Below are 25,608 nucleotides of genomic sequence, written 5' to 3'. Positions count from 1 at the left end.
AAATAAAAGAGAATTCAAATATAGCAAAAGTATTGTCAAAATATTACACAAAATATGCCAGTTCTAAATTTAAACCTGTGTAAGAAATAACACATACTCTGTCATATTCCAAAAATACAGGCTTATGTTAGCCGGAGGTCAAATGAACTGAACTGAAAAATAACTGTTTTAGAGGGGCAAGGAAAGAGCTTAAAAGACTGAGCACATTCTTTACATGCAGAAGACTGGGTTTGATCCCAAGTGGTCCCCACAGTGTCACCGGTCTCTGAGTAAAGAGCCCAGAGAGAGGAAGCAAGGGAAAACTAGAGGAAGGGACAGAAAAAATAAGGTAAGGAGGGAAGGAAAAATGGAGACAGGACTGTTTTCTAAACATGAACCTAAAGTAATTTATAATTACTAAGCAAGATACACTTAGCAGAGTCTTGGAGAAAGAAAAGATTTCAGCAACAAATGCAAGAAAATTAATAGGAAAGGATGTTTTAGGGAAACTAAGGTTAAAAAGTAAACGTGAACAGGGAGATTTAGAGCTCAGCCTAGCTTAATAAGGGAATTAATAGTGGACTCATGTACCCAGGAAGAAGGTATTAAATTTATTCAACATTTATTCAGCATCTATTACATCACTGTTTTCCAAAGTGGGTGATACTGCTCCCTGGGGGGGGGGGGTACTAGAAATTTGGGGCACAGGGGAAAAGGGGAGAAAGGGGCAGAGATTTTGCCCCTGGTGAAACTGGGGGAACATTTCCTGTTTGTCTGCTTAAATTAGATCGGGTGGGGGTGGCACTTAGATTTTTATTTCCCTGAAAATGGGGGTGGTAGGAAAATAAGTTAGGAACCTCTATACTTTGGGGCTAAGCAAAACTAAACCATAAATTCTACCTCTAAAGAACATACAGCTTGCTCATTTGTGTAGTATAAAATAATATCACATGAGGCTGACACCCAAGGACAGTAGATACAAGGGCCAGGGGTTTGCCCCATAGCTGGAAGACTGCTTCATGAGCGGAGGGGAGAAAGCAGATGGAATAGAGAAGGGATCACTAAAATAATGATGGCTGGAGGAATCAGTTGGGATGGGAGATGCATGCCAAAAGTAGATAATGGACCAAACATGATGGCCTCTCAGTGTCTGTTGCAAGCTATAATGCCCAAAAGTAGAGAGAGTATGGGCAATATTGTCTGCCATGGAGGCAGGGGGAGGGTGAAAAAGGGAGGGTATACCAGGGATATTGGTGGTGGGGAATGTGCACTGGTGGGGGGATGGGTGTTTGATCATTGTGTAATTGTAACCCAAACATAAAAGCTTGTAACTATCTCACAGTGATTCAATAAAATTTAGAAAATAATAATAATAATAATAAAGAACATATAGCTTGTTCAGAGACAATCTGTGATTTACATTCTAAAGTTCTACTGGGGAAAAAAAGTTCTGGGATCCAAATGAAAACTCTACTTTCAAAGCAGAGAGCAGACAGCTAGTACTGTATATTCTCCCCAAATGACTAATGTAGTAATAGCATGTATTTAAATAATATTTGTTCTTGATGGCACTCTGCAAAAAAAGAAAAACTTTATGATTTCCAAGTGCTGACTTGAGTTCACACATGGCTAAGAAATATAAAATGGAAGAAAGGAATTTCAAGACAACTATAAAACCGAAAAATCTATGTGGTCCCATTATCATGAATTTGATTATTTCATCTTTAAAATCTCTCTAAACAGGGGCTGGAGTGATAGCACAGCGGGTAGGGCGTTTGCCTTGCACGTGGCCAACCCGGGTTTGATTCGCAGCATCCCATATGGTCCCCTGAGCACCACCAGGAGTAATTCCTAAGTGCAGAGCCAGGAGTAACCCCTGTGCATCACCAGGTGTGACTCAAAAAGAAAAAAAAAATCTCTAAACAGATAGATGCAGTATTTTCTTTTTTGCACAGACATAAGAAATTAATGTTTTAAGTGGTAATAGAAGAAACGTTTATGAAATTCATATTCAACATATGATAATTTATGAAATTATCTTATGAGGAAAAAAGTACTTTCATTCATTTATGTTTTCAGATATGGCGACAAATAATTGTCAAAATAATGGGCCTATACAACTTTTAAACTGCTAAATTTTCCCAAAGGGAAAAAGAAAATTACACACACACACATATACATGCTTCTGTATAAATTACTCTTTAATTAAACTATTGGCAAGTGTTTTTGGTTCTCATAATAAATTATTCCTATAAATACGTTTTCTAACATAAGACACATGTAATACATAATAAAAATACCACAAGAGTCTATTAACTAGTATAGGAGAACTGATATGGAGGGCAGATTCAACATACTTGTCTCTGGTTTCTTCATTCCAAAGAGAGATTATTTGGGAATTAAATCAAAATAATCTTTGTTTTGTAAGGTATGTACTCAATGGAGTAAGTTTTCAGTAAAGATTATATTTTCCTTAAATTATAGAAATAAGGAAGCATCTACCCAAAATAAGATAACATGATATTTAGAAATGATGAAGTGTTATATAATATTCCCTCTATTCTAATAAGAAATAACTGGAAGATTAAAAAAGTATGCCATAGTTTCATAATTGAATTTAAGATTATTTGTAGTATTAGATTAAATGCTCTGAAAGTAAAGGTTGGAGGTGGGAACACTGTATGCTGAAACTCCATTACAAAAAACTTTGCAAATCCTACTGTCTAAATTTTTAAAACATAAATAATAAATAAATGAAAGTCTCTTGATAAAATGTAGTATCATTAGAATGGTAAAAGACACTGGAAAAGAGTAAATAAACTTGTCTCTTATCACTGATACCTCTAATTCATAGACTGAGAATCTTAGATATGTCTAAATCAAAATATTTAACTAAGGTATATTGATCACAACTGTAACTGTAGCACTGTAGTCCCATTGTTCATCGATTTGCTCAAGCGGGCACCAGTAACATCTCCACTGTGAGACTTGTTACTGTTTTTAGCTTATCGAATATGCCACAGGGAGCTTGCCAGGCTTCTGCTGTGCGGGTGGGATACTCTCGGTAGATTGCCGGGCTCTCCGAGAGGGACGGAGGAATCAAACCTGGATCAGCTGCGTGCAAGGCAAACGCCCTACCTGCATGTTTCTTTTCTCTTTTAAATATTAACATATGCTTATACCCCTGCATTTTATCAGTAATGTGGAAATGAGTAATATAACCCTTTCATAATAAATTATAGAGAAAAATTATAATAGACATTACTGAAAAAATTAAAATGGTAGTTTCTCTTCTAAAGAGATAACTTAAATTTAAACATTTCCAAGCATTCTAAATTGTTATAGTATAACAACATTGCAAACATAAGAACTTTGAGCCAATAAAATGAGTATTTCTTCATCTATAAAAGACAAATAAGCCTGATTTAAAAAAAAAAAAATTACAAAACCAGAACAGAAATGGCCAAATTGTGTCTCAAATAAAACCTCTATAAGATTATGACATTGGCCTTTAATTCCTATTATTTCATAGTCATGCTTTAAGAACAGAATCTGAGGGGTAAGAGAAATAGCTCAATGGGCTGGAGTGCATGCCTTGTATTGAGGAGGCCTAGATCTGATTCCCACCATCATGTAGTTCCCTGAACAACACCAAGAGAGACCCCAGAGCACTAAGCTAGAAGTGCTCTCTGTGCACTACCAGTTGGGCCCCAAAACAATTATTCTTTAAAGTGACTGAAAATTCATCTCATTAATGCTAAACTTTGTATTGGGAACTTAGAAAGTATAGTAACAAAGAGTTAATTAAACATACCTGGTTCATTATAGCCTTCTCTTAAGTACTGAATAAGACAAAGAATAAACCTTGGAAGAACAAATTCAGACATCATCAGTAAGTCTTTGGGGACACAGGGAATATTTGAACTTGATTTAATTTGATGTCTTTTGCAAAACCTGTAATACAAAAAGGAGAAAAAAATTAACAATGCTTCTAATCTGCCAAGAACATATTAATTTACAAAATCTCTAAATAGAATGTGGGCCAATACCAAAGTCAATGTACGACTTCTTTAAAATTCTTAAACACCAAATTAAAAACATAGGTTAAATCAAACTTTACATCCGAAATGGTGCTGAGGCGTATTTCTTCCTAATGAAAGAATATACAACTTAAGATTCAAAAAGAATAAAACAGAAATCTCCTAACAGAATTTACAATTTTCAATTGCAATTTACTACTTCCCTTTCCCTGGGAAGCCCAAACAGCAAAGCAAGTCAGAATCACCTCCCCCTGTGGCCACCCTGGTGGCCAGAACCAAGGCTTATATTCACAGTGTCACACTAGACAAACACCTTAAACCATTAAGCCATTTTCCAGGAGCTGCAATTTATTATTATCAAGTACAACTTTACTCTTTCCACCCTTTTATAAGCCGCTAAGTAAAAAAGGATTATTTACTAAGAATGTGCATTTTTTTCATTGCTTTAAGAAAATGATAAGATTGTAGTTTTAAATGATCTCTAAACTTAAAATATCACTTAATGATTTTTCCCCCTAATAAAAGATCCTATTAGCTGGACCACTGTGCTCAATGCTTTTATGTGTTTTTTTTTTCTGCATAATGAAAAGCTTAGGTTCTTTTATTTTGTCTCTTTGTTTATTTTTGTGGTTTTTTAGGTGTTTTGTTTGCTTTAGAGCCACACCCAACAAACCTGAGATCTTATTCCTGGCTCTGCACTCAGAAATTACTCATGGTGGTGCTTAGGGGACCATCTGGAATGCTGGAGATCAAACCTCAGTTGATCTCCAAGATAAGAATTCAACCCACTGTACCATCTCTCCAACCCCAAAGAAAAAAATAATTCATATTTTTAAGATGAATACTGAAGCAAGCCAGGGTGAGATAACATATCTGGAATTTGCTTTAAACATGTAACAGAAAGAAGAAAAGAGAAAATGAAGCAAATATGACCAAAAAAATTCTTGGTTGGAGAAATAGTATAGCCGGTAGGGTGCTTGCCTTGCACATGACCAACCTGGGTTTGATCTCAGGCACCCAATATGGTTCCCCGGGCCCCACCAGGAATGATACCTGACCTCAAAGCCAGGACTAAATCCTGAACATACTGGGGACGGTCCAAAAACAATAGAAAATGTTTTTAATGGTTCAGTTTTTGGCACCACATGGTTCCCTCCAAGCACTACTGGAAGCAATCCCTAAGCATAGTCAGGAGTAGCCACTGAGCAGCACCATGTATGGCCCAAATACCATTCCCAGCGCCCCCAATAAGGTTACGTTTCTAAATTAAAAAGATTAAAAACATTCTAGAGGTTCACTAAACTCAGTGAACCCTAAATTATTAATCTACTATTTCAGTTGTTATACCTCTCATAAACTGCCTATGTATTCCCGAAAGTGACTCTTACATCCAACATTTTTAAAACAATGAAACAAACATTTCATCTATTCTTACACACCTAGTCTCAGTAAAATACAGAAGTTGCAACTTCTAAATCTAGATATCTATGATCATTTAAACCAATCATATTATACATCTGAAACAGATGTACAGATTTTGTAACATCATCAGTATTTCAGCAAATCTGAGAAACAATTGTGAAGATGAGATGCTATTATAATTAATATACACTGTCTCTTTGAAAAGGTATCAGGAATTTCCTTAGCTATCCTTCCTATGAGAGCCCTCCCCACCCCAAGGGACCCAGCCCTGGCAGCCGACCTCCACAACCCAACCACCACCATGCTCCAGGCTGCTTTCCACATGCTCAGGCCTGGCCGAACTTCACGTATGAGTGAGCGTATCCTTAACTGCATAGCCACACGACACATCACAAGACACTCCCTACTCATTTTCCATAATTACCACAACATATCTGACTGGAGGCAAGATGGCGCTGACAACATCCAAACCCTTCGCATTCTGCCAAACCCAGCTCACCATCTGGCCTTAGACAACACAAGGCTCAGAACACCAGGCATGGAACTCGATGCATGCTGGAACACTACATATGATTCCTGATAAACACCGCCCGCTGTTTTGCAAGATTCAGACAGAATGGCATCAGCGGGACACAGAGAAACCACAGCGGCGGCGTCGCCACCTGCCCCCGCCTGGCGGAGTCACAGTGCTGCTGGACATAGAGCCGTGGCAGCAGTGCACGTGGTGGCTCATCCACTGTGGGGTGCTGTCAGCCAACCACCGGGTGACCTGGGACTCGGCGCACGTGTTCAACCTGGCACAGACCCTCCAAGATAGGGTCCTGCTCTGCCAGCTGTTCAACAATCTTCGGGCACACTCCATCAATCTCAAGGAAATCAACCTGAGGTCGCAAATGTCCCAGGTGCTGCCCAGAGACACAGGCAGGTACGTGTCTGTCAGTGTGCAAATTGTTACAACATGCCAGTCGACCAAAAGCTTACATTCGGTAGGCTGGTAACACCTGTAAAGGTGATTAGAGGCCGCCCCAAAAGCCTCCGTCCCTCTCAGAGAGCCAGCAAGCTACCAAGAGTATCCTGGTACCAAGAGTATCCTCTGCCACGGCAGAGCCTGGCAAGCTACCCATGGCATACTCAATATGCCAAAAACAGTAATAACGACAGTCCTCAATCAGGTCCTCATTCCCGTGATCCTGAAAGAGCTCCCAATTTGCCATCAAGCTACAGTAGCACGTGACAGAGACTAATGGAAACATTACTGGTGCTGGCTTGAGCCAATCAATGAACAACGGATGACAGTGATATATGATACAGTGATCCTTACTATTGCTTTACTATTTGCAGCAATCATTCTTGGAAGTCAAATGGTCCACCTGTAACATCCATCAGCACTCCACCAGCTTCAGTAACAATAATGCCAGGTCCTTCCAAGTCCAGCAGTGAATGCCCATTTCACAGGGATCCACAAAGACACATATATACAGCTTCATTCAGCTTCTATTCCAAGACCTCAAATCCCGTGAATTGGAATGCAATGGGGCCTTTTCATAAAAAAAAAAAAAAAAAAGAACCATTTTAGTACCAGAACAAGGAGCAATAGCACAGCATGTAGGATGTTTGTTCGCCTTGCATGGGGAGACCCAGCTTCAATCCCTGGCAACACACACACACACACACACACACACATACACACATGGCCCAGCACTACCAGGAGTAATTCCTGAGAATTCCTGAGTGCAGAGCCAAAAGTAACTCCTGAACATTGCCGATGTGGCCCAAAAACAAAACAAATAGGAGTGCCTTTCCACCATGAGTGCTCCCTGGACACTATCAGATATGCCTTCCTCCTCTCCCATCAAAATAGGTGGCTTTACTTTCCTGCCAGTAAACATCTTCTCCACATAACTGAATATAGGTCCAAATTCCATCTTTTTATTTATAAAAAAGCCAACTGAAACAGCTACAAAATGAAATCCATGTACATAGTTGTTCCATCAATAGGGCCAAAGACCCACATGGTGTGTTCATTAAGATACTTCCCTGTTGCCAGATTCATCACCAATGAAACTGTGCTGGGCACTTCTTTATGGATAAATAAGCTTTTTTGTTTTCCTAACTTTCTGGTCAGCAGCAATCATCCAGAGAACCTTTAATCCTAATATTCATTTATTTTTGTTTGTATGTTTTTGGGCCACACCTGGCGATGCTCAGGAATTACTCCAAGTGGTGCTCAGGGGGACCATATGGGATACCAGGGATCAAACCTGGGTCAGCTGCATGCAAGGCAAGCACCCTACCCACTGTACTATCGCTCTGGTCTCTCCAATTGGTCTTGCTAGTGTTACTGCATAATCCATGAATTCCTGCTATGTCTAGGTTAAAGGATACCAGGCTCTTTAAGCTTTTGGATCTGTGCGTCCAGTAGGTTCACTTATACTTTTAACTAGCATGCTGTTTACCACAGAGGCTTCACCAATTTACATCAGAAGCAACAGTAGAAGAAGGGTTTCCTATTTCCACAGCCATTCCAGCACCTGCAGTTCTGGTCTTTTTCATATAGATGTTGGCTTCTTAAACTGTGGATGACAACCCCACTCAAGGATCATGCAAATCAACATAGGAATCATTTTAAGATAAATTTCCTTAGGGATGAGTATTAGTAAACATTAGATTCATATACTTATCATGCACAGCTATGTATCCAGAATTGCATAAAATTTTCTCAGACAAAAAGGAGTAGCAAGTTGGTAAAGTTAAAAAGTCCTGATACAGGGGGCGGGGTGGAGCTATACTGGGATTCTTGGTGGTGGAATATGAGCACTGGTGAAGGGATGGGTATTCGAGCATTGTATAACTGAGATTTAAACCTGAAAACTTTGTAACTTTCCACATGGTGACTCAATAAAAAATTAAAAAAAAAAAAAAAGTCCTGATACAGCCCCATAGAGAGCACAGTAGGCACAGTGCTTGCACTGAATATAACCAACAAAGTTCAATCCCTTGGTCCACATATTACTCTCTGAGACCCACCCAGAGTGATCCTTAAGCACAGAACCAGGACTAAACCCTGAGCATTGTCACATGGGGTCCCCTTCGCCCCCCAAAAGAACCCTGCTATGGACTATTCTCACTGACCTAGAGTACTATCTCATTCCTATTTTGATTTGCCTTTTCCTGATACTAAGTGATTATTTTCATGTTGCTGTTAACTACCTGTATGTCTTCTTTGGTATACAGATGTCTGTTCAGCTGTTTTTACCACTTTGGAATAGGTTTATTTCTTTTCTTGTTCTGTTTTGTGAAGTGTTCAAATTGAATATTACCCTTTGTCAAATGTATACTTGTGATTATTTTTTGCCACCAGCAAGGGGTCTTTTTATTGTTTTTGATTTGGTTTGATTTTGATTTTTGGGAAACACCTGGCAGAGCTTGGGGGTCATTCCCTGTGGTGCTCAGGTGACCACAAGGAGCCAGGGATCAAACAAAGGCACATTAAGCATGTTTACTAGCCCTATTAGACCTATAAGCTCAGAGAGTCAAAGTCCCAAAGTCAACACAGAAGCCAGTATAAGGAGTGTTTGCCTGTTTTCTTAGACATATTCATAGTTCAGGTCTCACATCCAAGTCTCAATTCATTTTGAGTTAATTTTTGTGCATGAAGTGAGACAGTGATATAATTTCACTCCTTCGCTTGTAGCTTTTCAGTTTTCCCAGTATCATTTTGTTTAAGAGACTTTATTTCTCTCTCTTATGCTCTTGGCTCCATGGTTATAAATTAACATTCCATATTTGTGACTATATCTCTATACTTTCAACTCTAGTGCATTGGTTTGCATGCCTGCTTTAATTATAATACAACATATTCTTTACATTACCATAGCATTCCATATTAATTCTTTTTGCTGTTATTGCTCTTGAGCCACACCCAGCAGTGCTCAGTGTTATTCCTGGCTCTGAGTTCAGGGATCACTCTTGGCAAGGATCAGGGGAACTACATAAGGTGTTAGGGGATGGAACCCAGATCGGTTGCATGCAAGACAAGGGCCTATCTCTAGCCTTTCTGCATTAATTCTTGACCTTCTTTTGGTTTATAAACCTCTTTGAAAATCTACTAAAGGGGGTATGGTGCTGCCAGCAGGTCAGTACCTGTGGGGCGAATGCATCAGCAGTCTGATGGTGCCTTCAGACTTCCAGATACCCCAAAAATTGCTGCTGTGCCTTTGGCTATACCTCAATATATTTGACCTCGGGGTCAAATTTACCAAGAAATTAAATGGCCAAAAGTTAGGTATGTGGGAGACACACCCATAAACCACCTCTAGCTCAGCTATATAAACTCATTTACTGGCCTTATTTCAGAGACCCATAAATCTCAAAAGAGATCAAAAGATGCAGTTAGGGCCTGTAGTGCAAATGTAGGCGGGAACCCATGATTGAGAGCCCCAGGCTCACTTGGATCAGGACTGGGCCTCCTCCCCCATGTTCCCAGTTTTCAGTAGCTTGGCAGTCACACCCACAAACTGCCCCTGGCGCCATGTAATCTCATCAATGGCCAAGACCCAGAGACTATAAACTAAAGCTCCCAGAGAAGAGAGCGGCAGATGTCCTGACCCCACACCAGGCTGTCTTCACCAATGCACCTCGGAAGGGGGCGGGTTGAATTCCCCTCCCTGCTCCAAACAGAACCTTGGCAGCCGAAAACCTCCAGAACCCAACCACCGCCATGCCCAAAGCCACTCTCCACATGCTTGGACAAGCCTCACCCAAAACGGGATGAACCTCACCAGAGAACAGACTGGCAGGAAAACCCAGATATGCGGGAACCCGTGACTGAGATCTCCAAGCCCACTTGGATCAGGACTGGGTTTCCTCCCCCCCAGGTCCCAGTTTTCCAGAAACTTGGCAGTCACACCCACAAACTGCCCCTGGCACCATATAATCTCATCAGTGGCCAAGACCCAGAGACTAAAGCTCCCGGAAGAGAACAACACAGAATTTCCTGGACAAGCAATACAAAACAAACTGTCTAGCATTGCCTTTCCGGCAGGTTTGAGTGGTGGTGAGACTGGTGTCGAAATATCCAATGTAGCCAAAGCAGAGAGAGTGTATGGGGGAAATTGCCTGCCACACAGGCAGGGGAAGGGTTAGAATGGGGGGGGGGGGAAATACTGGGGATTTTGGTGGTGGAAAATGTGCACTGGTGGAGGGTTGGGTGTTCGATCACTGTATGACTGAAACTCAAACATAAAAGCTTTGTAACTGTATCTCACAGTGACTCAATTAAAACAGAGAGAGAGAGAGAGAGAGCGCACCTTTCTCATCCTATTTACTTTATTTACTTGTGAACAAGTTTTTGTTTGTTTGTCTTGGTGGTTGTCTGAGGAACTGAACCCAGGGCCTATCACATACAAGATATGAGCTGTTACCAGTGAGTCACATTTACAGCCTTGGAAGAGTGATCTTTACTACTCTTTTAAATGCAGTTACATTTGTCAGGCTTCTTGACATCTGCTTTAGACATTAAATTTTGTATGCCAAAGTTCCTTGACACTTGGACCGTCAACTGAATATCACCTCTTCAGAAATGCCTTTCTGGACAAATCCTATTTAAAGGAGCCATTCTATTAAATACCCTTTATAAAAATCATGGTCTCAAAGTATTTTCTTACAAGTTCTTTTATTCATATTGATTAGCTGGCTTATTTTACTATCTGCTCAGAAAATGAGCTACTGACTGAACTGTGTGACTCTTCACTCTTCATGGCTTCTCTGAGGAAGCCTTGCTCACTGGGCTTGAGGTGGAGGCACTGCTGGTCTCGAGACGACCTGTGACCTTTCCTGGGTACTCATTCTTGCCGCCCTCTCTGGTACCCCTTTCCAGGAAGCTTCAGGATTCTGCAGCTCACCTCTCAGGGTAGAAGGGATTGTAACCCCCCCCCCCCCCCAAAAAAAAGAAGGGATTGTAACCCACAGGTAAGGTCCTGGCACCTGAGTTCTGGTCACCTCCCCAGGAAAGTAGGTTGTTGCTCCAGGAGCCGCTTGTCTATTTGGTGTGACTCTCTATGCCCAATTCATGGAGAAGGGTTCCTCTTCAGTTTTTCCTGAGCCTAAGGAAGCCTGCGGCCAATATCCACGTGAATTCTCTCCATAGAGAAGCAGCACATCCCACACCCTGAGGCCTGCCTCAGATGGAGCAGGAGCGAAAAGAGGTCTCTCATCAGCCACTAATACATACAGAGATGTGCTGCTGATACAGCTCCTCCACCTGGACTGAAACCTATTTATTATTTTCTTATTTGGGGGCCACATCTGGAAATGTTTAGAGGTTATTCCTGGCTCTGGCACTCCGGGATCATTTCCGGCAGTGCTCTGGGATCGTATGAGATGCTGGAGATGGAACCTACAAGACACATACCTTACTTGCTACAATATCTCTCTGGCCCTGTATTATTTTTCAAAAAGCTTGCTGGCAGTATAATTCAGTACTGTTCGCCCTTTACTGCCTTTACTGCTCATATTTGTTTTTTTAAAATGGTGGTAGCTGGAGTGATAGTACCATGGGTAGGGCATCTGTACATATGTGGCCCACTCAGGTTGGATCCCTAGCACCTCCTAATGCCCCCCTGAACCTGCTTGAAGTGATCCCTGAGCACAGAGCCAGGTGTAAGCCCTGACACTGCTGGCCTAAAAACAACAATAAAACAAAAAGTTTACTTCTCTTCTCCCCTTCATTATTGTTTCTTTTTTTTTTTTTTCTTTTTGGGTCACACCCAGTGATGCTCAGGGGTTACTCCTGGCTTTGACTCAGGAATTGCTCCTGGCAGTGCTTGGGGGACCATATGGGATGCCGGGGATCGAACCCGGGTCGGCTGTGTGCAAGGCAAACGCCCTACCCACTGTGCTATCGCTCCGGCCCCTCCCCTTCATTATTGTTACTGCAACAGATTGGGGGTCATAAACTTGGCTACCAGGTTTGTCAGGTCATGGTACTTTGGATACTGTATTTGTGCAGTCCACACAGTGCATGCCAGGGTTGCACACTTTGTTGCAGTGCTATCACACTTTGATGGTGGTATTTGCACACCCTTAGCTGGTATAAGCCAGAGATTGTACTTTTTGTTGTGGCCATACAGGGATCAACTCTTAGGCTCATGCTGAAGGGTAGATTCCCCTGCACTAATCTACATATGATATAATGGATGGACTCTCATCTCTGTCCTTCTCTCTCCTGTACCTCTCCCTGTTCCTACCCAACAGAAGGTAGCTCTGTGAGATCAAGACCCTTCTATACATAGGCCTAAGTAACTGGTAGCTCTTATTAAAAAAAAAAAAATTTGAAAATCTGAGATTATTGGTGGGTTCTTGATTGTTCTTAAATTAATAATTTTTTGAAATTATTTTGTGTTCTGCTAGATTAATTCAGGCTTTATTTTTGTCAGTAAAAAAGAACTTGCTCTCTAAGATGTTTTAGGCTCCCACACTGTGCTAACCTGAAATAGAAAAATCATATTTGACTAATTTATAGTATGTTATATTCATACTATACAGTCCTACATTTATTTAAACTAGTTCACTAAGTTTAGCTCTTTGGTATTTGACTTAATTTTAACAATCTGATACACTTTTATAACTCCAGTATCTGGGTTGCTTAGACCATTTTGCTGTTATTTAAATCCCAGGTTAAATTTTTTACTCCTTGTAACAAATCAAAACTGTTCAACTTGCTCTTCACTCTGTTCGACAGCTCTTTGTTTTGGGGGCACTCCCAGAAAGCTCAGGGCTTATTCCTGACTCTGTGCTCTGGGGTAACTGCTGGTAGAGCTCAGGGACCATATATAACGCTGGGGATAAACCTGAGTGGGCTGTATGAAGGCAAGCATCTTATTCCCGAAACTATCTCTCCCACAGGTATCTTCCCCAGCTCTTTGAATTCGTTACTCTCCTATGGAGAAAGCGTCTAAGAAAATTATGCATGCTGCCTTTGGCCAATCCTCTTTCTGCCTTTGTTTAGCTGTTTTGTCTGTCATTGCATCTTCAATCTTTGTGTTTTCCCATCCTTTTTTGACTTTCTTTTCATCAATTCCCACCATCTCTCTTCTTTATTTTATAATTGTGTTTGCCTAGAATAATTTTAGAGGAGCAGGAGAGAAAGTACAGCAGTTAAGGTGCTTGCTTGCCTTGTATGCCACTGACCCAGGTTCAATCCCCAGGATCCCATATGGTCCCCCAGCACCATCAGGAGTAACTTCTGAGTGCAGAGTCAGGAGGAACCCCTGAGCATCACAGAGTATAGCTTAAACATATATATATATATATATATATAAATTTTTATATATCTTGTAGCCTACTTCTCTGGAAGAAACTGGCAAGCTTCTGAGAGTTTCCTGCCCACATGGGACAGCCTTGCAAGCTTCCCATGGTGCATTCATATGCTAAATCTAGTAACAAGCTGGATCTCATTCTCCTGACTCTGAAAGAGCCCCCAGTGTGAAAAAGATATATAACATAAGTTTCTAACTTCATTTACAGAATACATATAGAATACAATGACTTGAAAATCAAAAGAAATATAATGCATTAAATTATTAAAATAACAAATAATTATAGATCCAAAGCTTAAAGGCAAATAGCTCAAAGTCAATGATGTGGCTCAAGGGTTGTAAAAGCACATGCCTAGTATGTGTAAGACCTTGGTGTTTAGGATCAAGGTCTGGGAGACAGCACAGTTGTCAGAAGCACGTATTTTATATATCTGATCCCCAACACAATATGGCAACCTCCCTCCAGCACCGCTGGTAACCCCGACCACTACACTGCAGTGGTCCCCAGAATCACTACGTCTAAGCTGCACCACACTGCCAGGGTCTAGCATTGAATTATCCAGCCCAGTGAGCCACGTGTAAATGGGATGCCCCCAGTGAAATGACTAATATTCTAAAAAAATTCTCTTAAAGGTCTACAAACTATAAGGAAACACAATAAGCAGAAACAAACAAGATGAGCAGGTCTATTATCTATACATTTACATTTTATATACTTTCCTTGTGCATTTTAATTTGAAACGTGAAAAAATATCTAAGTCTGGAAGACAGTACAGTGGTTAGGATGCAACCTGAGTTCAATCCCCAGTATAAGACTTCCTGAGCATGGATGGCTATGGAGCTGAAGACCCTTAGGCATCAGACAATAGACATCCACTAGCTAGCTAAATATTACTTCAAATAACCTTAAAGCAAAGCCTCACCATTATCAGAATAAGAAACATTAACATCTCAGGAAGTGCTAAAGATCAAGTTTATAAAATCCTGCACATCTTAATTATGAGGTGGCTAACAGTAAATTGAGTAATATAGTTACCAAAACAGACTAGATTACTTTCAGAGATTAAAAAAATACATACAGATACTAACCCATTCCCTTCCTGGGTTCCTTATTTTGGCTAATGAATGGCAGCACCATTTTCCCAAGCATTCATAAGTAATTCCTTCCTCTCACCTTTTAATCTAGAATTCAAATGACTAAGTCATTATATTTACACTAGATCATGACAGCAAAAATAAGAAAAAAATTATTCAAGCTTCAAAGAAAGCAAACACACATGCACATGCACACACACACACACATACAAAATGACAGTATAAATGCCAAAACATAACTAGTATTTACCAAAATACATACATTGTATTATGGTTTTGATAAGTTATCAAGTTACTTATCATTCATAGGTTTACTAATAATTTTATTAAATGGGAAAGAAGAGGCATTTCTTTTTAACAGCATAAACAAATATGCAACATCTATGGACTGAAAACTATATGCACTGCTGAAAAAAACTGAGGATGACCTAAATAAATGAATAGATTTACCACATATGTTGGAAGATTTAGTAACTTTAAGATGACAATTACCCAAATCAATCTACAGATTCAACTCAAACCCAATCAAAGTTCCAGCAGGTTTTTTTTATAGAAAGAGAGATTCTAAAATTCACATAGAGGAGCTGGAGATAGTACAGTGAGGTTGCATGTCTTGCACATGGATACCCAGCACCACACATGGTCCTGAGCCCCCCAGGAGTGATCCCTAAGTGCAGAGCCAAGAGTAAACCCTGAGCACCACCAGGGTGGCCCACACACCAAAAAAAAGTTTTTTGGTTTTGGGATTTTTATTTGATTTTTGTTTTTGTTTGGTTTGGTTTGGTTTGGTTTGGTTTTTGCTTCTTGAGTCACATCCGGTGATGCTCAGGGGTTACTCCTGGCTTTGCACTCAGGAATCACTCTTGGCGGTGCTCAGGGGACCATATGAGATGCTGGGAATGGAACCCAGGTTGGCCACGTGCAAGGCAAACACTCTACCAGCTGTGCTATCACTCAAGCCCCAAAAGAAAAACAAGATTTAAATAAAATAAAATTCACCCGCCCAGACGAGACCCCAAGCAGCTGCTCACAAATGGCTCCTCAGCTCCCGAACGGCCAGGATCCCAGAGGCACAAAAACCAATTTTGGAACAAAGCGGCTTCTGGCAGAAATGCTTCTAGACTGTGAACTAAGCTATGGCCCTGTGCAGGGAGTGGGTGGGGGTAAAGGGCATTGTCCCTTCTGCCTTCTCCCTTCAGCGGCAGCATGGTGACTGCCATCTTTCAGAGCCTACTGGACAGAGGTATGAGTTTGCAGTGACTGGGTGCGTGCGGAATCTCAGGATGCAGGGGCAGAACTGGCACTGCTCCCCATCCAAACGAGACCCCAAGCGGCCGCCCATGAACAGTTCCTCTGCTCCTGAACGGCCAGGATCCCAAAGGCACACAAACCAATTTTGGAACGAAGCAGCTTCTGGCAGAAATCCCTCTGAACTTAATTACTAAAATACCAGAAATCCAAAACCATATGCTCTTCATTATCAGCAATAGAAAACAAATTATCAAATGATGCCTTTTCAGCAGGTCTGATTGTTGGGGGTAAATTCCAAATAATAATAATGGGTTTTCTATTGAAACATTGAATGTAATCAAAGTAAAGAGAGAGTAAAGTGAAAATCATCTGCCACACAGGCAAGTTGGGGGTGGGTGGGATAGGGAGTATACTGGGGTTCTTGGTGGTGAGACATGTGCACTGGTAAAGGAATGGGTGTTTGTTCATTGTATGACTGAAACTTAAACCTGAAAGCTTTGTAACTGTTCTCACGGTGGGGAATGCCCCATAGCTGGAAGACTGCTTCATGAGCAGAGGGGAGAAGGCAGATGAATCAGAGAAGGGATCACTAAGAAAATGATGGCTGGAGGAACCAGCTGGGATGAGAAATGCATCCCGAAAGTAGATAATGGTCCAAACATGATGACCTCCCAGTGTCTGTATTGGAAGCCATAATGCCCAAAAGTAGAGAGTATGGGGAATACTGTCTGCAGGCAGGGGGAGGGTGAGCAGGGGTGGGGGGATATACCCAATATTGGTGGTGGGAAATGCGCAATGGTGGAGGGATGGGTGTTTGATCATTGTGAGAATGTAACCCAAATATGAAAGCTTGTAACTATCTCACGGTGATTCAATAAAATTTTTTAAAAAATTTTTAAAGTAAAAAAACTGAAATAAAATAAAATAAAATTCACATAGACATACAAAGGTATAGCAATAATAATTTTAATGTAAAAATAAAATTAGAAAGCTAACACTATCAAGTTTCAAAGTGTACCATAAAGCTTCAGAAATGAAGACAAATAGGTACTGGCATAAAGAATATCCAGAACCAAATTCACATATATGAACTAATTTTCACCAAAGGTGCAAATGTTTGCTCAATGAAAAAAACAGAAGTTTTCCACAAGCGGGTATCTATATACAAAACCATGAACTTTAATCTGTACTTCATGGCATACATTAAAATGCTGATTTCTGAGAAGACATTTTAAATGACAAAATAGATCATGAGTGAAAACTGTACTGCCTGTCTCATCTAAACTGGGGATCAAAACCTGGGCCCATCACATGCACACTAGTCCTCTGGGTTATTTTCCCAATCAAAAGCAATTGTTTCTAAAAACTGTCTTTTAAAAAAAGGTTTGAAAACTGAGGATTATGAACTTTTATTCAAAGAACAGGATCAATTACCTTTTCATCCTTTCCATCAAATCAACAACCAATTATACAGAGAGTGAAAATTTAAGCCTTACTGACACTAATCAACTCTTTTCTTTTACCACCTTGCTTACCCTCCTCTTAACTGTCATAAAAACTCTAATTATCCCTACTTGGGGGTAGATTTTAGCTTTCCAACCTGAATCTATATATCCCAAATTTCAATTCTTTGGTCTAAAATAAAACATTTTTTTCTTTTTTTTTCTTTTCCAGTGCCAATAATCAAACCCAGAGTCTCACACTTATAAAGCAAGTGCCCTACCACTGAGCTAAATCTCCAGGTATTACTTTTCACCTTTTTAGTTGAATCCTGAATTTTTAGGCAAACACATTTATAAAAATCAATTTTAAATAGATTGTATTTAAATTGTACAATTACAATAAAATAAATTACAATAAAACGTAATCTATTTAAAATTAAAGCATGGGGCTGGAGCAATAGCACAGCGAATAGGGCGTTTGCCTTGCACGCGGCCGACCCGGGTTCTAATCCCAGCATCCCATATGGTCCCCTGAGCACCGCCAGGGGTAATTCCTAAGTGCAGAGCCAGGAGTAACCCCTGTGCATCGCCAGGTGTGACCCAAAAAGCAAAAAAACAAACAACAAAATAAAATTAAATCTATTTTAAAAAGCCTTCAGGAGATCTAAACCTATAAACCTTTCAAGGAGAAAATCTTAGTGTTGAGTTAGGTAAATATTTCTTACTGCTAACTAATACCAATATCCAATATCCAATATGCACGGGTAGCTTGCCAGGCTCTGCCGCGCAGGCTCAATACTCTCAGTAGCTTGCCGGGCTCTCTGAGAGGGGCGGAGGAATTGAACTCAGGTTGGCCGCGTGAAAGGCGGAAGACCAACAGCTGTGCTATCGCTCCAACCGCTGTGCTATTGCTTTGGCATATTTTTGGATATGCCAAAAACAGTAACAACAAGTCTCACAATGAGAGACGTTACTGGTGCCCGCTTGAACAAATCGATGAGCAACGGGATGACAGTGACAGTGACCTAGAACCTAATACCAAAGACAGAATCCAAATGAAAATACATGAATAAAATAAACTTTGCCAAAACTGAAAATTCTGTCTTTAAAAGGCAGTGTTAGCAGGGGAGATAGCACAAAAGGCTGCAGCACATGCTTTGCATGTAAAGGGCCCTGTGGGGCCCTGTGTTTGGGTCCCAGCACTGCAGAGTCCCCCAGACACCACCAGGAATGATCACAGAGCCAAAATAGCTCTTTAGCATCACTGGGTGTAGCCCCACAACCTCCCCCACCATCACCCAAAAAAAAAAAAAAAGGAAAGAGGGGCCAGACCAACAGTACAGGAAGTAAGCCATTTGCACATGACCGACTCAGGTCCCAATCCTGGCGTCCCATATGGTCTCAAGCACCGCCAGGAGTAATTCCTGAGTGCAGAGTAGGAATAATCCCTGAGCAAAAAGAAATATTAATGAGTCCCAGGGAATGACCAGTGTCTCAAAATGCCTGCCTTATAAGCATGGTCACAAGTTCAAATCTCCAGCGTCCCATGTGTACAGGCCATGGCCACACCACAGTCAGGTGTGTGTAAGCAACACAAAGAGGGGTACAACAGGGGGCTGGAGCGATAGCACTGTGGGTAGGATGATTGCCTTGCACGCTGCAGACCTAGGTTCGATCCCCAGCATCCCATGTTCCCAGCACTGCCAGGTGTAATTCCTGAGTGCAGAGCCAGAAGTAACCCTGTGCATCACTGGGTATGACCCAAAAAGAAAAAAAAAAAAAAAAAAAAGGAGGGGGTTACGACTCCCAGCATTCACCACAATTAAAGAGATGGACAAGTGTCATAACCAGAAGTGTGACTCCTGGCAAACACATGTGTGAGCACAGCAGTGGCAACAACTGCCCTCCATGAACCACAACCATACCTTGTGCACCTCAACTAGGAGTGCATTCCCCAGAAAAAAAGCATAAACTGCAATTAAAGAAGCATAAACCTTGGTGAGCACCTCTGCAGAGCTGCAGCACCACACCTGATGCGTGACCCCCACAGCTAAATGCGTGAACACCACAGCTAGACGTAAGTACAAGTCCATCAAATCAACAGTCACAGAAATGACCATGAGGAGAATCACGACAAAGAAAGGGGCGGAGGGAGTTTAAAAAGTCATCTATGAAACAACTGGAAAAAGCTGAATACTCATTAGATATGTAAAGGACATTAAGAAATAACTGTGAGGGGCCAGAGACATAGTACAGGGGTTTGCATGCAGCCAGACCTCGTTGGATCCCTGACATCACATTTGGTCCCCTGATCACTGCAAGGAATCAGAGGCACAGAGCCACAAGTAGTCCCTAAGTACTGCTGGGTGTGGCCCAAAAACACAACAGGGGCCCAGAGAAAGAGACGTGTCTTGCAAATGTAATCATGAGTTCAAATCCCTGGTATGCCACTGAGCACAAATCTACAAGCTCTGCAGTCTGCCATCCCAGACCTGAAAATTATTTCTAGTCATACCAAGAACCAAGTATGTTATTGGCCACAAAAACTGGGGGTGAAAGGGGTCAGAGTGATAGTACAATGGGCAGCGTACCTGCCTTGCATGCAGCCTACCCAGGTTCAATTCCTGGCATCCTACATGGTCCCCTGAGCACTGCCAAGAGTGATCCCTGAGCAGAGAGTCACGGGTCTGTAAGCCCTAAGCACCATAGGGCTTACAACAATAAAACAAATGAATTATAAGTTGTTTCCTTCCCTTGTTTTGTAAACCTGCTAAAATCACTGTATTTATTATAACAATATTATCCAACAAAAATAGTTCTGTGGGGGCCGGAGCGATAGCACAGCGGGTAGGGCGTTTGCCTTGCACGCGGCCGACCCGGGTTCGATCCCCGGCATCCCATATGGTCCCCCCAGCACTGCCAGGAGTAATTCCTGAGTGCAAAGCCAGGAGTAGCCCCTAAGCATCACTGGGTGTGACCCAAAAAGCAAAAAAAAAAAAAAATAGTTCTGTGACCTCCTTGCACCCAGATGACCCCAATTTATGTCCCTGGCACCACATATGGTCAACCAAGCACTCCCTATGGTCACTCTTGAACACAGACTCAGAAATAACCCTTCAATACTTCTGACTGTGCACACAAAAATAAAAATATAAACTTCTCTAATTATAAATTTGAAGGTCAAATAGTAATACACATTCTGAAAGATCTTCTATCCATCCCCACTTCAATTCATATACTATCATACTCACTTAGGCATAGGAGGATTTCTTCTATAAAGACAGAGAAAAGTGAAATATTTAAAATTTCTTGACCACTGAGATCTACAAACTTATAATATAACTAGAATAGCAAACCCCTAAATCACTACATCTTTAACTCTACTAACCTGATGTAATTTGAAGAAACATCAGTAACTGAAAAAACATGTTTTGTGTCCCTGCCAGGGTTGTCCAGCCTTGCCCACCTTGAATACTACTATAATTGGCTAACTACAAAGATGTTATAAAAGGTTATAAAGAGATTATACAACTAGTTATAGAAAAAAAAAAACAATTCCAGAGGCAGTCTTGTAATGTGTACACTGATGGCCAACATTGGTATCTCAAGGCAACAAATAGCCGTGTAACCCAGTATCATTATAACTATCGAATCCAAAGAGTTATAAAAAATTTCATAATAATCACATGATCACATTACTTTTATTCAGTCTTGCCTTTCTGATATCAGATAAGACACTCCTATCATACACAGGCATTAGCACTATACTTCAGATAAAAGCCACTACCTTTAATTACTATCAAATCACATAAGTTTCCAGTCTTCAGGAAAATAATTATCTACAAAATGTGAGTAAAGTCAAATGTAAAGGCAATTAGGATCTGGACTACCTATAATGCAGATGCCCTATACCTGTACGAATATCCTCAATCCAACTCTCAGATATATATCCACTCTGGTATTGAAGCATCAAAATTAGAGACAGACTTGCATCTCATCTAGATGAATCTGGTAATTACCACTGTATTCCAAAACTGAGTATAATTAATATATATTACATATATATATCAATATATTTTCTACTTTTTAAAAAAATGCTAGTGTGAGTAAACCTTCCTACAAAGTAGGGCTGGGGTGGATGGAGATCAAAGGTCAAGGACAGGGGCCGGAGCGATAGCACAGCGGGTAGGGCGTTTGCCTTGCACGCGGCTGACCCGGGTTCGATCCCCGGCATCCCATATGGTCCCCCAAGCACTGCCAGGAGTAATTCCTGAGTGCAAAGCCAGGAGTAACCCCTGAGCATCGCTGGGTGTGACCCAAAAAGCAAAAAAAAAAAAAAAAAACAAAGGTCAAGGACAGGCCTCACATGCAAGGACACCTTTCCATCTCTGGCACTTCAGCAACAAAAAGTGTCTAAATATCAGTAGAGGATATTCAGTTCTGAAATTCCTGTTTTAAAATTCCTGTTTTTAAAAAGGTGTTTAAAAGAAAAGAAAAAAGAAGGCAGGAGTAGAGCAATAGTACAGCAGGTAGGGCATTTGCTTTGTATGTAGCCATCCAGGTTCAATGCCAGCACCCCATAAACTCCCTGTGAACTTGCCAGAAGTGATTCCTGAGCACAGAGCCTAAAATAAGCCCTAAGGACCACCAGGTATAGCCCAAAATAGAAAAGAAACATACAAAACTAAGAACGGTGCATATATATGTACACAAAACACTGTAACACACCAAAAATATATATATCGACACACATATGTATATATTTTATTATTAAAGACAAAATACAGCATTAAATAGAAGCATCAATAACAATGCAATAGAAGTGGTGTGTAACCAGCATCCCTACTTTACTATTTGTGTAAACCTGAACAACTTTTTTGTGTTACCTGTGGATTTTTATCTTTGGTGCTGGAGAAGCACTGTTCCAGACATGCTTTTGGAAGATACCATGAGATGCCGGGGGCCTAGTTCAGGACTCCTACATGAACTGCACTATCGATCCCTGAACTCGCCCAATGATTAAAATTAAAACAGAAAATTCATGACATGAACATTGTACAGCAGTTTTGGGTTTTGTTATTGTTTTGTAAATAGAATTAGTATTTTGGTTTACTGACCTAGACAGACCTCTTAGTGAAAATGCAAGATGTGTAAACAATACATATGCTATGTAACCTTTCCCATGAAAAGACTGAAAAATAAAAATACAGAGATACATCATTTGTACAGACTTTTTATTAGACAATTTCATCAATGGGCCGATGTGTGAGTATAAGTACACGATCCTAGAGTAGCCTACAATACAATTAGGTAGGCACTGTCTACTGGAACCACTGTGGAATATATATTCCAACCTTGAAACATTTGTTAAGCAAGAGTAACTGAACATGTTCATCCCTGTTTATTTTTGTACTATGAGAAATAATGGTTGGAAGAAACTAGATAGATGGCTTTTTTAGCTATATAAATATCTTATCTATCCAAATTATTGAATTTTTAAAAATTGTACGTGTCAGGCATATATTTTTAAGTTCCAAAATGTTAACTATTTCTATAGCTATTCTTATTATCAACAAGCTCAAAATACCTATCTAGATCTCTTTTCTTTTGCTCTCTAGGAGTCTCTTTTAGCTCCCAAACTACCATTTGCTACTCTAGTGTAAGCATAGGGGGTAGGTTCTGAGTGTCTTTATCATGTTTAACTTCCTAGGAGTCTTGCTTGCACCTAGTACATACAAACATCTTGAAAGAACAATAAGCTCCAAGTACTCCAAGAGGAAAACAGTGACCATCTTTAAAGAGATTATATTCTAACATTAATTTTAATACCTGAACACTGAAAATCTTGGAAAAACTGGATTTGCTCACATAACTATTTCAACTATGGCCCAGCCAAAAATCCAGTTTATTCTTTTCCCAGTACTTTGCCTGACACTGACATCGTGTCTCAAGCCAAGACACTACATATCAACTCGGAAATTCACTGCAACCTCTGAAATGTCTGTTGTACTCAGTCCCAACAACCCTGGTACATCCTGCCTAGGGGAAGAAAAAAAAAAAAAAGCAGTTGTTGAGAGTCGACTTTCAGATACATGTTCACATATTAGTCACGGACTCAAGACTCAAGTGTCCTTGCAACTGGGCGCTTTGGTTGTGCTTCTGCTCTGGGGGCTATTCTCTAAGCGACTGCTCAGGAGCCCGGCTCTCCCAAGGCCATTCCAGCAAGCCAAATACTCCACTGACAGCGCCACAGTAGCTTTTCCTGCAGGCCCCTCCCCTCCCCTCCTCCCGCAAGCCCCTTCAGCTCCAGGGGCTCCTTCCAGACTGTTCAGTGGTCCTTCCTCCCCCGCCCCCCACACACACCCCACCTCCGCCACCAGCCCTTCCCGACAATTGCAAAGACCACCTCAGCCCTGCTCTCAACCCCAACACCATCCCCGCTCCCCGGCAACACTCCCCCACGTCCATTTCTTCCCCCAGGACCGGGCGAGCTGCACAGCCCTCCCGACGAGTGCACGACTGACAGCTCGACGCCGTGGTCCCCGCTGCATCCCCTCCTCCACCCTCCCCTTCACCCACACGCACCGCTTCCCCTCCCCCTCCCCCACCGCTACCACTCACTCGCCCCGGTGTCCCCGGAAAAAAAAAAAAAAAGAAATGCACAGCCGCCTTCCCTCCCCAGGCTCCGCGCTCTCCCCACCCCCTTTCCCCCACTGACAGCTCCGTCACCTCCATCCCCATGTGGCTGCACCCTCCCCCACGGCCTTCCCTTGACAGCTCGGGGCCGGCTCCCAGCCACCGCTCTCCGGGCCTCCTCGGGTGTCACCCCCACCCCGGGCGTGCTCGCCCGCGCTGACCCCCACCCCGGGCTGGGTTAAGGGCGTGGGGGGGGGGGGTTGCTGGGTCAGGGGCGGGGAGGGAGGGGGGGCGTGCAGGGTTCCACTCACCCACTCTCCCGCATCACGTTGCTGTCCCCGCAGTCGCAGGCGCCCCCGGCCTGGCTGCGGAACATGTTGAAGTCGTGGCCGGTGTGGTCGCCCTGGTGGAAGCACTCGGCGCACAGCGACATGCACGGGGAGATGCCGCACGTCCGGCAGCGGTAGGCCACGAAGTTGGCTGTCCAGACCAGGCCGCAGAGCGCCGCGGGGTCGTAGGCCCGCACGGCGGCGCAGAACTCCTCGTAGCCGCCGCCGCCCGCCAGAAGGCACTTACACCACTCCAGGGCCTCCTCCTCGGCCGCCCCCGGGCCGCCGCCGCCGCCGCCGCCCGCCCCCGGGGCCTCGTCGCCGTCCGCCGCCGCCGCCGCCGCCGCCGCCGCCGTCGCCGCCGCCGCCGCGGCCCCCGGCCGCCCGCCTCTCAGCACCCGCTCCAGCAGCGCCTGCAGCTCCTCCGCACCTGCCCGGTTGTCCGGCCGGCTGAGGGCCGCCTTCAGGTGCGCGGCGGTGGCCGCCTTGTCCAGGACCAGCCCGGGCGCCGGCAGCTCGGCTGGGGGCGGCTGCGGCCCCCCGACGGCCGCCGTGGCCGCCGCCGCCGCCGCCGCCGCCATGATGAGAGCTCAGAATTTGGAGGAGTCCAGGGCCGGCGGTCCTCCCGGGAAGGTGGGGGAATTGACTGCTGCGACGGCTCGGCCCGCCCAACTCTCGCGATATCCCGAGCTGCGGCGCACCTCCTCCCGCATCCCCGCCCCTAGCCCTACGCCCCCTCGGGCTGCTGGGGGCCCCCCGCGCCCCTCCTCTCGGCGCCTGGAAGGCTTCCCAGGGCTTCCCCTCCTCCCATCTCAAGGCCAAATTTGAGACCTCTTGAAATAAGGGACGGTCCGAAATCCGCTTGTTTATCTCGCTGTCTATTCGTTTATTTATTCTTTTACTTATTTTGATCTGGGCGATTTACAGAAAATCTTGCACAGGCACAATTTTTTTTTTATTCCCCTGGACTATAGGAATTAAACAGATTTTACAAGTACTTTAAGCGTCTGCAAGTCTTTTTGAGATGTAGGTTCCCACTGTTAGGAAAGCCTTGATTACTAGTTACCATTATTGCGACAACCTCCAACTTTTCTCC

General features: G+C 42.6%; 1 protein-coding gene across 4 annotated transcripts in view; it reads right to left on the bottom strand.

Moving 5' to 3' along the window:
* UBR3 (ubiquitin protein ligase E3 component n-recognin 3) overlaps positions 1 to 25,186 on the bottom strand; it is a 158,909-nt gene extending 133,723 nt beyond the window's left edge. For 2 of the 4 annotated variants that reach the window (XM_055123540.1, XM_055123542.1), the window contains exons 1-2: positions 24,495 to 25,186; positions 3,794 to 3,933 (exon numbers count right to left, since the gene is read on the bottom strand). In XM_055123540.1, the coding sequence (XP_054979515.1) occupies positions 3,794 to 3,933; positions 24,495 to 25,093 (739 nt within the window). In that variant the 5' untranslated portion in view covers positions 25,094 to 25,186. The remainder of the gene's footprint in view (positions 1 to 3,793; positions 3,934 to 24,494) is intronic. The other 2 variants (XM_055123541.1, XM_055123543.1) reach the window with 1 other exon arrangement.
* Between the last annotated feature and the right edge of the window lie 422 nt (positions 25,187 to 25,608).

Source organism: Sorex araneus, chromosome X, assembly GCF_027595985.1.
Source record: "Sorex araneus isolate mSorAra2 chromosome X, mSorAra2.pri, whole genome shotgun sequence".
Lineage (NCBI taxonomy): Eukaryota > Metazoa > Chordata > Mammalia > Eulipotyphla > Soricidae > Sorex > Sorex araneus.
Note: the sequence above shows the minus strand (reverse complement) of the source record. Positions and strands in the feature narration are given on the sequence as shown.